The 15,959-nt window shown below is 35.3% G+C and overlaps 1 protein-coding gene across 5 annotated transcripts in view; it reads right to left on the reverse strand.

Annotated features, from left to right (window-relative positions):
* The window catches only part of CNTLN (centlein), a 189,861-nt gene that overhangs the window by 87,635 nt on the left and 86,267 nt on the right, over positions 1-15,959 (reverse strand). For all 5 annotated transcript variants that reach the window (XM_065860629.2, XM_071801724.1, XM_065860630.2 and 2 more), the window contains 3 exons: positions 12,953-13,126; positions 7,731-7,859; positions 2,304-2,425 (listed from right to left, as the gene is read on the reverse strand). In XM_065860629.2, coding sequence (XP_065716701.1) covers positions 2,304-2,425; positions 7,731-7,859; positions 12,953-13,126 — 425 coding nt within the window. The remainder of the gene's footprint in view (positions 1-2,303; positions 2,426-7,730; positions 7,860-12,952; positions 13,127-15,959) is intronic.

The following is a 15,959-nucleotide window of genomic DNA, read 5'->3' on the forward strand; positions in this document are numbered from 1 at the left end:
CAGAAAAAGAAAATAAAAATATTTCACAGTTTTTCTGTCATTAAAATGTTTTTATGCATTTTAGTAATGGAAAAGATAAAAATTGTATTAAAATTGTTTATAAAATGAATTTTAAAGTATCTGCCATTTAAATTCCTACCGGGTTTAGAAATAAACTCTCAGAGAATGTGGTAGCCTCATAAGGCCCCCATCATCTTTGCAGTCACGTATGTCAGTGAAAGTTGTATGTACCTTGACAGGTGGATTTGGTCCCATCAGCTGCCATCGCGATAACAGATTCTAATCCATGAAGAATTAGAAAGAATGGTGCCCTTTGTCACTTACAGAGGATCAGAAGTGCCACATAAGTAACTGATACTGAGCTCTTAGTGCACAATTTACATTCTACCAGTGATGGAAAGCTTTTGGAGATGCCGAAATAACGATATATGGTATAACTGTTTACATTTTCATCTCTGCATTGGCCATTTTCCTTTGTTTAAGCACATTAATAAGGAAAACCAAACCCCTTTAAAAGGGGTATTGTATGATGGCCTCATACAATTCTGTTGTGATGACAAAAAAGTGATCAAAACTCTGTAATTTTCAGATCATCTTAATTATAGATGAAAAAATCAGATGAACCAAAAAAATACTTAGCATTGTACCTTCCCCAATACCTACTTTTCCCAAATATATTCCTATCAGGACACAAGCTGGTCTCATTTATTTTAAAAAGAAACAGAAGTTGTTTTCGACTCTCTTTTGCTCTTCTTCCTTTTTTTTTTTTTTTTTAAACTATCAGAACCAGAACACTCAGTGCTTCACTTTATGCAGGTGAAACTTTTGCATGTTTTCTGCATTGGCCTCTTTGTGGTCCATGAATGCCTACTTAGCTTGGATACCGAATTAAAACATTTCATTGCATAAACTAACTATCACCCAATAGGTTTCAGTTGTTTGCACCTTGCACTGAATTTAAAATAGTGAGTTGGAAGACAAAATCATCCATGCTTTTCCTAAACAAGCAAAACCTTTCATCCTCATTTAAACAAAACTATTTGTTATTTATACTTGGATAATTTAAAAAGTCTTCCTGTCCTATCAATGCATGTAGTAGATCTGTATCTTACCATTATTTTCATCCACATTTTTTTTTTCTTTTTAAGAAGACAAACTCTTGTTACATATATGCCATAGCTATGTTAATCTTCTCAGGTAGGCCAAAGCATCACTTATATATGAGGGACAATTTATCATCCACAGTGGGACCCTTTATGTCACCCAGGACTCTGAACAGCAAGCAGTTTTGCAGCAATTTCCATTACTCTCTTTGCAGTTACAAAGTTTCTGTCAAGATTAGTCAGTATTGCTCTAATTACAAAAAAGAATCGTTTTAAGTAAAACACATACGTATTTACTGAACTGTACGTGCACGCTAAAGTACTAAAGCCGTCAGGACACAAGGACCTGCTCAAATTACTTGCTTGCAACAGGACCTGAAAAACTGTACCTTAGCAGTGTCTGATACCTGAACTGATACGAAATGTCTTCACATCTCCAAATGTGTATGTTTACCAAAAATTCTAACTTTCCACTACGGGCTATAAAAAGAAAAAAATAATTTCTGCATATATTTTTCAGTGTTCTGTATAGAATTTAAGGGAGAATTAGACAGAGAACATTCACCATTTAAATTTTTATGTGGTAGAGTCTTTCTTCCTTCCATTTATCAAGATATATTACTGCAATATTTTCATAGAATGTCCAGAAATAATTCACTTTATAATCATTTAACAGATGAAAACACCCGGCCTTTCATGCACATAATCTTTATTTCCCCTCTTAAGGAGAGGATTTTAAAATCAGCTTCAGTTAATGTTTGAATCACTAAACATTCAAGAAGCTGTTCTTTCTATATTGTTTAATGAATAAAATTATTTTTAAAACTATTTGAAACATAAGGAGCAATTGTTTTATTATTGAAAAATAAAAACATACACAGTTAACAAATTAATTGACTGGGGAATTAGACAAGCATAAATAAGCAGCCCTGGCAGACCTTTGTCCAGTTCTCTGGCTCAAAATGAGATCCTAAATAAAATAAGTCAAGGTGTCAGCTCAAAGCATTTTATTCTTGATTTCAACTGTAATTTTTCTCATATAAGGGTATGCCACGCATTTTGCTTTAACAAAGGATAAAGTCTTGATCACCACATAGTGGCTTCTTCCTTCAAATCAAATTCTCTTTTGAATACCTGTATAATATTTCTGTTCAGATTTCTTGTGTAAGGGAAATGTTTTTAATGAGCTACGTAACTTACCTGCTATCGCCCTCTTCCCACTGCTTTAATTGCTCTTTTAGTGCTCTGTAGTTGGTCTGTAACATCTGCAGCCTCTCTTTGCATTTTTCATGGGCTGCTCTCAGCTCATCAGTTTCTCGAGTCTGTATAGCACCAGAAAAACAAAATTAAAGTTGGGCATAATGTAAGAGACTTTCACACAGATCACATGAAACTAAAGCTCTGCTCAAGTAACTCTTAAGAGCCTCAGAACTCTAAGTAGAAATATGAGGAATCACAATCCCTGAGGTCAAATTTTTCTTATTGTCACTTTGGCAAATTTTGTTAATTTGAGAAAAATTACTTGATTTTTTTTTTCATGTTGCTGAGAAGTTTTAAAAAAATTTACTACCAAAATGTCAGTTTTCATCTTGTGAATGCACTGGCCTAATACACCTACACAGGCTGAAAAAGGATTGTTTGCACTGTCTTTTCCTCCAAACTTTTTTTTTTCTTTCTTAATTTTTTTCTTCTCCATGGAAAACTAATCTATGTATTTTCAAGGGAAACACTGGCCACACTGAGGTCCATATTAAAATAACTAATTTTAAATGGCTTCAGGATTTCCTCAGATATTAGTTTATTTCTGTAAATACATAAAAACCTGCAACACCTAGACTTTGTCATCTAGTTATGTAACAAGCAGGAAATAAAAACAAAATTTGCAATAGCTTTTATATAATCAAAACCACATGAAAAAAGTACTCTCTTCTTACAGTATGAAATTAAGATATACTTTGATTTATATTAGAGGATAATGTCATGCAATTTCAGAAAAAGGGTTTCCTAAGTGACAATACTGTGCTCTGAAAAAAAATTAACATTGAGTAGAACATTTCACAGTATGAAGCAAGACAAATTCTTGCACACCGCATTAAAGAATTCACCAGACACTATCCAGTAGTAAAATTTGCCCTCAGTGCTTCATTGCCAGCTCAATGGGAGCTCTGCTTGTAGAGCAGCTACAGAACATGTTCCTTGATCTCTAAGTAAATCACAATACTTTATTTGCATGCATTCTAGCTTATATGCAACAAGGGCTTTTCTGCATTAGTCAATCAATAAGACACACCAACAGTCAGAGCTGTAAGTAATAAAAATTAAGTCCCACTAAAAACAACATGGCAAGAGTTTCTACTGTAGTGCCAACTACGAAGCACCTAGACTAAGGTTGGCTTCTAAGACGCAGCCCAGCTTTCATGACACATAAACAAAGCTGAAAGATACCAGCTAAAATTTTAGGTACTAATATATATAAAATTTCAGAACTTTTCTAGAAGTGACTCAGCCAACACACAGAGCAGATTTAGGAATAAGCAGGTACCAAAGTGAGTTTACTATTAAATACATTTCGAAAGTGGCAGGGTTTTTTTTCTAAAACAACCTCTAAGCCAGATACATTTATAAATTTAGAATTGCTTAAAAAGTACTTTTGACTGGTTTTAAGTAGCTCTTAAATACTAGAATGATATTAAAAACAATCACAAAAATAATAGGATCTATTTGTGACAAATGACACAGACACAATTACCAAGCTTTGCTTGACACTAGAACAGGAAATTTTCATAAGAGTCCAATTACAGATACTGTGTTTTCAAGAGAAGTTCATTAGATCATTGTTCTGAGATTGTCTGATATTGCTAGTGAACACTGATCAAGTCTGGCAAGCTCTGTAAAATAATCTCTTCACCATAAATCCTCAGAATTTTTTAAGCGTCAATGTCCTTTCAGAGATGCAACCAAGTGTAGAATTTGGCCTTTCCTGTTTATGAATCTATATGTTTTATTATTGCTTACCTGTTCCATTGCCCATTCTGTTACAATTATTCCCTTCCCTTATCAGTTGCTCTGCTCTCACAGAAACAGAAATTAAGCAATTAACTGCCCTAATCACTCTATTTTATTAAATTATTAAATGCCGTGGTTTTGGTAAAAACAAGACCAGTTCTCTTTTAGTGATTTTTCCTTTCAGCTAAGTTCTTCTGAGTGCCTTCTAAGTAACTGCACTTTCCTGAAGTTAGCTGCATTTTTTTGGGATACTTTATTAAATTTATTAAATTATTATATCAGAACTTTACATTCATACTGTAAATTCCATAATCTCAGTTAGTTCCACCTCTCACTGATTATGTTATTATTTTTAATAGTTGTATAGCCTTGTGTACCCTTTTCTACATATTGACAGAATGGGAATGAACCACCACCTCTAGCAGTGATGTGTCTCCAGCTTATTCTCCAGCTCTCCGCTGTCATTCCATAGTACTTTCCATGCAATAGCAAAAGACAGAGTCCAATTTGCACAAGGAATAATCCAACTGCCCATAAAAAAGCCATTTTGCTATTTGCAGGCAGCTCACACAAGCCAAAATATTCTACTCACTCCCCCAAAATTTTGTTGAAATTGACCTGTAACAATTTCTGTTACAGTAAAAATTGAACTACAATGGAACTAAAAAAAATATACTGATTCAGTTTGTTGACTACTTTTCTCAGGCTGACAAGAAGTGAGGAACCCGACCAATACAAAAATAGCTTTTTCCACAAGTAGTTACGTGGAAATGCCACAATATTAACATATTTTCAGCATGTGAACAGCATACATGGAACAGGACTATATATGGTATCTAAACTAAATATAATGGCATGCACGCACTCACTCACATAAACAAGTATCAAGGTGGCCCTAAAGACTGATCTATGTATTCTAGTTCCAATTCTCTCTAAAATTTTAGAACAAAAAGGATGAGCAAATATGAAGCAAAGATCCCCTATTGCTTTTGAAAATTTTCCAGTTAAAGACAGGAAGATCTCCTCTAGGCTACACCAGGGATCATGGTTCTAGAAACATAATATAGGAGAAAAGAACATATTCTCAGTTCACATCAAATATCTAACTCTCAGCAACCAAGCTCCTGCCCACTTCATAAGGACTAACAGTAGATTGATGTACTTATGCTTCGGATGATTTTAAATACCAGCTTGGTAATTTGTTACCCAAAACTCAGGAAAACGCCCTTATTTACTTTGATATTTTGTTTTCTAAACAAGAGTACAATCTGGCATGCTCTGCTACTTTTTAGTATGTCCTGGACCACAGAAATGAAGGCAATTCTGTACCAAAACTACAGATATTCTGAATTAACATGACTACCCTATTTTTATTAGCAATAAAGACCATAAGAGTTAACGTTCCTTGGCCACAAATGAGTCAGCTGAGGACAATAGCCCTTTTCTGTGCCTTTGTAATACCAACTGGGGCACCAAATATTCCTGTTCCTGAAAATCCCTTATAAAAGCTGTTCTTTTTTTATCATTATTATTATTATTTTTAAGTTGTTGCCAATTTTGCAAAAGGACTGATAGATAAAGTCACAATTTCACCTTCAGGATATGCATCTTCAGTACATTCATTGATAGAGCAAGCATTTTTCTGAGTAAGTATATTTCAAGCAATCATATAGCAAACACTTTGTTTGAGGATGCAATAATGCAAGTGCCAGTTATGAAAATGTTGACCACATGCATTGTACAATACCAACAGAATTATTCTGACGTTAGTGTTATGATAGCTGAGTTCACTGTCATGCTGGCAATAGCCTCATTGAATTCTGAAAGCAGTGCCACAACAGCGTTTAATATGTTGACCTGGTCCTCTACAGCGTCTTTTCAAGCAATTAAAGCATTCTGCAAAAGAAGAAAAGTAGCTTTCCTAGAGAAAACGCAAGGAGTTCATATATTCAGTTTCAAGGGGAGATGTAAGTCTTAACCCTTAAAGACCTCATGGATTAACAGCTGTAATAAATAGAGATCCCACTCTTGCAACATAATAAAGCTGCATAGGTTGTTAAAATATGCTTTTAAAATGAAATGGAAGAAATTACAAAGGCAGCATGGCGAATGGTAAAAATTATGAGGTCATGCAGAAGGAATAACGATCCTTCCTCTTCTGTATCTACTTAGAAAATCAGAGTGGTTCACTTCACTTCTCTTTCCAGAAGAAAACACAAAGAAATGTGGAACTCTCTATCATGTAAGATAAGAACCAGACACAGTAATGTGCGAGCTTTGCTGCCAAGGGCAGAGCAGCTGTGGTCCACAGTGCCAGAATAATCTGTAGCATCAGTGCCTGGCAAGCCAACTAAAAGTAACAAACAGAAAGCCTGTCAAAGGCCAGTTCTCAGGTAAAGCTGGCAGGATGTGCCTTAGATTTCTCAATAGAGAGAAAAAAACCAAACCAAAACAAAAAATTAATCTTCTTACTCCCATGAACAAGGAGCAAGATGGGCTGTAAGACTAAATTTGAAGTCTAAATCTTCTTTCCTGTTCATATACTCTGTGTGTGTGTGTGTTAACACAACAAACTCTGTCAAATATACAGGGTGATAAGCTTTTGCATTTATGCTAAAATATATTCCCTACTCACATCTTTTCTAAATCTGACTTATCACATGGGTGTCTTTTTGCATGAGGCAGGAGCTCAGGACAGTGGTTTGTACAGTTCCACAATTTCTTTCACTTCGTTTATCACAACATGTTCAACGTAACTAGTCATGCTCTAGGTTACATATACTGAATATATTTTTAAAATTTCATAACTCTGAACTAACATAAGCAACCAAAAAAAAGAAGAAAAATAATAAGAAAATTAAAATTTAAAAAATGAAATTAAAAAAAAAAATTGAAAAGGAAAATAAATGAAAAAAGACAAGGGAGAGGAAAAGAGAAGAGCAGAGAGGAGAAGGAATTGTAAATGTTTTGGAAAATAAAACTCAGGATTGGGTTTTGCATTCTGAGGTGTAATTTGGAACCAACGGGTCATTCTAAAGGTACTATTTTTGAAATAAATAAGCAAACCAACAAAAATCTATAAAATGGGACAAAATGGGAAATTGTAATACATGCTCAGTTAAGCTTTTCTACCAAGGCTTGTGGGGGGATGGTGTTTATTGGGCTTTTTTTTTTTTTACAGTATTTGCTTCTGAGCCATAACTTGTAGAAGTACAAGGGGTAAATCTGTTCCAAGTAATCAACTTCAGCATTCTAAAATACTGGCTTCACTGTACAGAAAAACAATTTCTTTGCAGTTTCTGCTTCACTTTCTTTCTATATGAAAACACGAATTTCTCAGAATATATATTCTCAGACAAAAAATTTTGAAAATGTATTTAACAAGTATTATTGATGACTGCTTGAATTAACCTTCCATAGGACCACAGGAGTACCAATACAAGATTCCTAGCAGTAAAGGAAAAAGGTAAACTAATGGAGAGTGCTGTCTTATGCTAATACACTTACAGGTCATAACAATATGTACTTTTTGCATTTTTAAAATGTCTGTTTATTTTGGTATATCTTTATCTATACAGGCTTATAGCTGGAGGCTTTTTATTTTTATTTTTTAATGTTCACCTTTAGCTGTAGTGTCTTCTGTAAGTTTTCAATCTTCCTATTTTCAGCTATTTTAAGCTTCCTTAGCTCCTCTGACTCTCTAAAAGAGCTCTTTGGGGACAGAGACCTTGAACGTTTCACAGGTGGCTCCTGGAGAATAAAACAAGGACATGGTTGAACTAGTTGGAACACCGGATTATGAAAGACATGCAGAATTAAAGAAGAAGTAATTTTGAATACTAATAATGAATTATAAAAAAAAAAAAATCTGCATGGAATACCAGAGAAATAACAAGCAGAATTACCACAGCGCTACCACTAAAGGTTTCTCTGTGACTCGTTAATGAGAATATTCATTTACATTTACATTGTTTCTTTCAGAATAATGATGTCCCATTAGGGAAGACTAAAGGGTTATAGACTCAGAAATGCAAGAAACCTCATTACAAAGGAGGGGATAGAGGCTGGTCTAATTGCTCTATAAGGGTCCAAGGTTACACTTGATAGGACAACCAGAAACAAGAGGGAAAGGATTTTTTTCCCTTTGAAATAGTTTAACACACTGTGAAGTTGAAGGAACAATATGCTTGAGGAATATAAATACAACAGACAGTAGATCTTATACCGTAATGACCATATGGTCATTAACTATAATGTGACTAACTAGAGACAAGAATATGTGTTTATATTATGTACAGCTTCATATAGCAATCTGGAGAAAGAATATGCGAAAGTAACACTTAAACTGGGCAGCTTTCTTGTTCATTCTATGTCATATGTCCTTATGGCAAAGGAAAAAAGACCTCATCAAATTAGACTTTCTGATTTTCTGAATAACTTTGGTTAAGGACAGAGAAATACGAAGACACAATACCAATAAGGCAAAATGCTATTGCATAAACACATAAACTCAAACAAAAACTGAAGATCAGTTGTAATTATTGTTGTTGCATGCTGCCATTTTCACTGTAAAATGACTGATTTACAACAAAAGGAATTCAGGACAAAGTCTTCTTGAATACCATCTATCTCAACACTTTTCCTATTTCATTAAATTAATTTCATCTTAAAGAAAATCTTAACTAGCAACTGTTTTTTTCTTTGACCATTACCTTCCAATATTACATGTTTACAAGACACTGTGTACCACACTTTCACTTTATATTGTAGGGGTTTCCAAAAAGGAGGAAAAAAAATACTGTGAAATATCAGAAAATAATAATATCACACATTTAAGAACTTAAATATTGCCAGGGTGGTTTGCGGTTTGCTTCTGAAAAGTGTCTGAATGATATGGGGAAAAAACAAAACAAAACAAAACAAAACAAACAAAAAACAACACACGACCAAACCCAAACTAAAGGTACACTTAGTACTTTTTAGTACATTTAAAATCTGAATGTCAAGTGGACATATTTTGCATTTTCCTGTCAGTTCCTTTACATAACAGGAGAAACTAGAAGAAAGTTTTAATGGACATTTATAACAATATTTCCAAATTTATGGTTTTATATTGTCAGTATAACATTGTACTAAGTGATTTCTTTGAAATAGTAGGATTATTTACTTTTTTCCTAATAATTTTTCTAATAATCCAATCTACTCATATTCAAATTCCCAGATTTCTTGATTAAAACCTAGACATAAATAAAACTCTCATCTTCCACATTTCCTAAGTATTGCATATCCATACTAGTTTTTTCTTAAAAATCTAGAATACATTATTTTTCAACAAGTGTTTCCTAGTTAAACATCATGCTTGTATACAAAGACTTGGAAAATATATGAAGTAACAGAAACATTGTGGAGGCTGAACCAGAGGCTAACAAGATACAGGTCGTTTTTTTTGAGAGGAAAAATAGCAAGTTCTTGACGTTTCAACAGGAACTTTATGAATACTACAAGTTAGTTAACTCATGCCTTTTAATACCTTGACATTATAGACTTAGAGGAATGCTATAGAAAGTATATCAATAAAAGGCAATTATAACTCCCATGCATCATCATACAACAAGAAAGCTTAGCAGGGAAAAAAACAAAGGCTGTGTTACTGTATTGACCACCAGACATGAATGGTAGTTTAATTAGGTAACAGAAATCATACATATCTCACAAAGTTACACAGCAAGGGAGTGGAGCATCTCCTTTACAAGGGAAGGCTGAGGGAGCTGGGTCTTTTTAGCTTGGAGGAGACTGAGGGGTGACCTCATGAATGCTTTTAAGTATGTAAAGGGTGAGTGTCACAAGGATGGAGCCAGGCTCTTCTCAGTGACAACCAATGGCAGGACAACGGGTAATGGGTTCAAACTGGAACACAAGAGGTTCTACTTAAATTTGAGAAGAAACTTCTTCCCAGTGAGAGTGACAGACACTGGAACAGGCTGCCCAGGGGGGTTGTGGAGTCTCCTTTTCTGGAGACATTCTAAACCCACCTGGACACATTCCTGTGTAACCTCATCTAGGTGTTTCTGCTCCGACAGGGGGATTGGACTGGATGATTTTTTGAGGTCCATTCCAATCCCTGACATTCTGTGATTTTGTGAAAGTGTAAACTCTAACAAGAGCTCAAGGAAGACCGAGTAACTGACTCTTAAGTCTTCATACAAAACAGGACTCAGCTGTACCATCTTCTACAGAGATTGCACTGTGGGTGTTACAGCTTTTAACCACCACATCATCTGTCTTAGAGAGTATGACTTTAGGCATGGGATTTGAATTTCTGCAACTCACAACAAACAACACTAGACTATATGCGTATACATGTGTGTATATATATAAACATATATATATAGATATATATATAACATTGCATTCTGCAGAACCAAACATGGGTGGAAGCATACAGTTGTGTGGCCACACATCCCAATTTATCACACTAGTGGCAATCTCCATTTTGCCCCAGGGCTTTCTTTTAATACCTACAATTGCTTAATCTATCAAAATCTTTGGCTTTTTAAAGCAGAAAATAATCACAGCAGTGTCATTCTGATTAGAAGTGATTCCTGCTGATTTGTCCTTTTCATCCTGGGAATGCACATAAGGGGCAACAAAGGGTTAACACAAGAGTATTTGTGAAACCAAATGAATCATCATTGTAAAATAAGATTTGCATATCCAACATATTCTTCCTGTCAAATCATGCACTAATAACTTCTGTCATTAATACTTTTTGTCACAAAAGACTGAACAACAATGTAAGGGGAACATACGTCATTGCAAAGGAAAATCAGTGAAGACAGCAATAGTACCTTTTCTATTTTATATGTACATTTTGTGATCCTAAAGGTGGAATGTTTCCACAATTTTCCTTATTGTCTTGCCTAAATACAAAGGATTTGCAGCCTGTCAATTTAGTTCCCAAAACTTTTAATAGATAACTGTGTGCACGTGTGAAAAAGTGCACATATCAAACAACCCAATTACTGAAAGGGCATGACTAGGATCTACGTATCAAAACAGGATAATATCCTCTACAGAAGCATTTAAAAGTTGGTATTTAGTTTTACTCAATGGACATAATTCTTTTATTCCTGACACAGTTATCAGTCCATGACAAACACAGCACTCTTATTTACATCATTCTGAGGAAACAAGAAATAACATTGTGGTGGGTTAAACCAACTCAACTGTTCATTCACCAGGGCAGGGGGACAAAATAGGATGGAAAAGTTAATGGCTTGAGAAAAAGAAGTTGAGATTGCTTACCATTTACCTTCATGGGAAGACTCTAATTGGAGAAAATTCATTTAAGTTATTGCCACTTAAAATAGATTCGAGGAGTACAAAATAATGAAAATATTAAACCAACACCTTCTCCCCTAAGCTGCTTCCCAGGGTCAGTTTCACTCCTCCACTCCAGACTCATCTGCCTCCTGCTGAGCAGTGCAGGGGGGCTACAGACCGTCCATTACAGCTTCTCTCAGCCACTCTTTCCCCCTCACACTCTTCCTTTGCTCTAGTGTGTGGCCTCTCCAGAGGCTGGAGTCCTCAGGATAAACCTGCTCCAGAGTGGGGCCTCCATTGGCCACAGTTCCTGTCAGAAGAATGTGGTCCACACTCTGCAGTTTCCATGAGGAAATATCCTTCTGCTCTGGTGTGGGCTCCTCCATGAGCTGTGGTGTAGACATCTGCTCCATGTGGTCTCTCTCCATGCACTGCAGGGAAATACCTGCTCCGACACCTGGAGCACCTTCTGCCTCTCCTCCTCTGAGGTCTGCAGGGCTGTTTCTCACCTTCTATTCTTCTCTCTCCACTGCCTGTGCAGCATTTTGTCCTTTATATGCACATTTTCACGAAGGCACCACCATACACTCCTAAGCCAATGTTCTAAAATATGTCTTTTCCCAAAAAATAGCATACAGTGCAGGATATTGAGAAAGAGCAAACCATAGAGGTTTCAAACAAAATGTTACAAGATATCAAATGCGGGAAAACCAGGAGACTTCTAAAGAAGCATAATATGATGGTTCACCCTCGTAGACTATTTACACAACACAGCAGCATGTTCCTATTTGCTTCCTATGCTACAGAAATCTCTTCCAAGTATCCTATATTCTCTAAACTCACAATTTAAAAGAAGTTTTTAGATGAGGAAGAGGCTGAACACACTGAAAAACATAATGACTTTGACTAATTTATTAAAACAATTTAAGTTGTAGAATTATGTATGGATCTATTTCATTAAACATACTTCATAGATGTTACTGTTACCTCGTGCCTAAAATTGACAGCAAGTCATCATTGAAGAGGCAGTCTAGCATTACACAGAAGAACAGAAAGTTTGAAGTATAAACTTCAAAAGGACATTACTGCCATTCTTCATAGAAAAAATACCACATCGTACTTCAAAAAACAAGACTTTGAAAAAAGAATCATTTATAAAATCATAATAATAACCATTTACATTTCTCTCACTTACCTTCCAGGGAAAGACGGTCATTCTGATATACACCACAAATATCTGATAAATATTCATTTTAACAAACCTACAAAGAATTTATCCTTCAAATATTTCATTTAATTAAGAATCCCTTATTCAGTATTTAATAAGGTAAAACCTTCTACTCCCAACAGCTATTTTAACAAGTCTTTGGCAGATAACACAAAAGCCATTCAAACAAGCTTCCAGAATTATAAGCAGCATCAACAGATATTAAAATTATTATCTGGACCCTTGAGCAAAAATGTTTGGCTTTACCAGCCTGACTTAGACACAAAATCACAAGACAATAAAACTATCCTACCTTATGCTTTCTTCCAGTCCTTATATTGTTGCTTTCCAGAGTATCTGAAGCATACAAATTACACTCTGCTAGGTTAAGACTTGCCTTCTTTAATTTTTCCTGTAAAAGTTCAATTTCTGATTTTTGCACTGCAATAAGACACTCTAGCTCACTTAAAGAAGGCTGTTGAAATACCTAGAAAATGACAATATAGGTATATTACATCAACAACAAAAAATCAGAAGCATAACAGATCATTTAGATAAAATTGCCTAGAGAAACACAACATTAGCATTATTACAGGAAGGTAGGAGAGCTGTAAATAATTCTGCTTTTTAAATGACTCATGAATCCATAATCAAAACCAGACCCCAAAGTGTTAAGTAAACATTTTCAATTCAAATGTACAGCCTTAACACTGGTTGTTTTATACAGATGTTTTTTCTGCAGCAACTTATTCTGCTGTTGGTATCTTGTATCTCACATACCATCAACATTTCTTGACACAATATTACACCTCCTAGATTTGTTTCTGGTGAAATTTTAAGTTGGTAAGTATGACCACCCTATCAAACATAGGGAAAAAAACTAACAAACAAACATACAACAAAACTGCCACTTTAACTGGATTTTCTGTCAATAAAAATACTCATAGTTAAAAACTACCTCAGAAAAGTACCTCTTTAATGTAAATCTACAACATGCATCCACTACGTCCATAAATTTGGAAGGCACAAATGTTGCGGTCAAACTGAAGACTTCAAGCAAAATTAGACAGTAAACCTAGATCACAGTGTTGCTAAAGGCAGATATGTCACTGAATTTCAGGACCCTTCCCGGCTGTCAATCCACTCATAGCAATTCCCTGGCACAGCACCACACCACTGCGCACTGCTCACCTTGGCCATGTTACAAAACCTCTACAGACCAAAAGACATTTTCACTGGTACCAGCCATCTTTAAGCCATATCCCCGATGTTCAACAGCAGACTCGTATGTACACATGACCGAGAGTGGTCAAGTTACCACGGCTTGACAAATTACTCCTTGTCAGGTGAGTTTTCATTAACTGCCTGCGATCACACCCCTCTGTGTTACAACCACAAGGCACAACACTGTTAGCTTAGCACCAGCAACAGCAACCTGCCTGTGATGGCAATCTGAGGCAATCACAAAGTGAAACACTTTTATCTCAAACCTTCTCCACTGTGCTTTAAGGCTGGGGACAGACATTCACCTTGCAACAGCTGTGACAAAGAGACTATAATTCCCAGGTGGTCAACACGTCCAGGCTGCTGGATGCTTGCACTCCAGCACTAGCACTAAAAGAAGGAAGTGTATAAATGCCCTTCCTAACCGATCGCATAAATAAAAGGGCAGGTTAGTTTAAAAAGTCAATGCAAGTGGCTTGAGCTGACCCAGCTGACCTTGTATTGCACTGATGAGGGCAAACTCATGAAACCTTCATTGCCAGCGGTGCTCTGACAGCAATGACAAACAGCTAGGAAAACAGTGAAGTCTACAACCAGCAAAGCTTGATTCAGAAGACAACTTTGTCAAGACTGACTGAAAGTTTTATTTCTGACAACCTGACTTACTTGCAACTGTTTGAGAATTAAGAAAAATGCTAATTTCAACAAAGACAAAATCTGGTACAATTATCACTTGCTCCTATCTCAGCTACTGGTATGCTCCAAGCAAAACCACATAGAATGACAAAAATCAGAAAAGGCAGTATAAAAAAGGTTAGGGAAACCAAAAAGTCTTCAAATTCATGCCAATCAAGAAAGGAGATGGTCCAAAGTTGATTAAAATCATACAGGCAAACACCCTAGTGAACTTCATTAACATGCAGAGCCATTTTGTTTCTTTCTATGCAGAATATGAAGCTTTTCATAAAGCCTATTTTAAGTTCACACTTTCTACAAATAAATCCCAAAACAGAAATACTAAGCATTTAGTTCAGAAAAAGCACAACTCCTCATGCAGCAAACAAGCACAGTAAAGTTGTCAGAGACTAAATGTCGCCCATGCTTTTGCTGACTGCTCCTTAAATAATTTCTGTTGCTCATTTTGCATAATTTAGGTCATATGTTGTTGCAAACAGATGTAATTTCCACCTATGATCAGCAAAAGGCCAGTTTATAGCTAAAAGAGAACTCCACACAGAGGAAAAAAGAAGTAAAAAAAAGAAAATAGAAAAAGGAGGAGTAGAGAACACATGCACTGAAAAGAACATTTAAAAGCAAACTAGGTTTTTCTTTCATTTGACCAAAATCATGGCACTATATAAAAAGAAAAAAATTTCCAACAAAACCCAGAAGACAGAAATAGTGCCAGCAGATAAGTGAAATATAGTTATATGTAAGTTATATAATTTTTTTAAACTTGACTTTTATTCTGTCTTGTTAAGAGAAATACATCTACTAGCTTGCCTCATTCTACTAATTGTACAATTATATTGCTGGCTACAAAAACAATCAACAGCTTCAATCTATTTTCATCATTTTAATTTATATTACCTTTACTTTTAAAAGTCTACAACTTTTAAAGGTTGCTCACCTTCGAACCATAAGCATTACACAAATTTAGCTAACAATTAACTTCTTCCTCTATCATTACTTTTTAATTTCTTTCAAAATCAAATGTAGGGAACCTAGAAATGTAAATACATTTAAGAGTCACACAATATATCAAATCCTTGTTCTTCTGTGTCAATTAAGTTGTGCTACTGACTTCAATAAAACTGATACATGAAGAGTTCTCTATTTGTTTTGGATTTTTTTCCCCTACTCTCTTCTTCTCCCAAAGGAGAGCTCTAGAAATTACCATGCAGTGACACTTATTTCAAATTAAAATACTGTAAAGGCACAGTTTCTAATAAAACTCTTGAAACAGTCTTTGTCCACACACATAAAGACACATAGTTCTTGGGAAACTGAACCCCTAAAAACCCCAGTCTTAACTTATACCTCCAAAATGTCTATGGTTTTACCCTCTACATATTCAGTAGATCACTGTTACCAAT

This window comes from Patagioenas fasciata, chromosome Z (genome assembly GCF_037038585.1).
Source record: "Patagioenas fasciata isolate bPatFas1 chromosome Z, bPatFas1.hap1, whole genome shotgun sequence".
NCBI classification, from domain to species: domain Eukaryota; kingdom Metazoa; phylum Chordata; class Aves; order Columbiformes; family Columbidae; genus Patagioenas; species Patagioenas fasciata.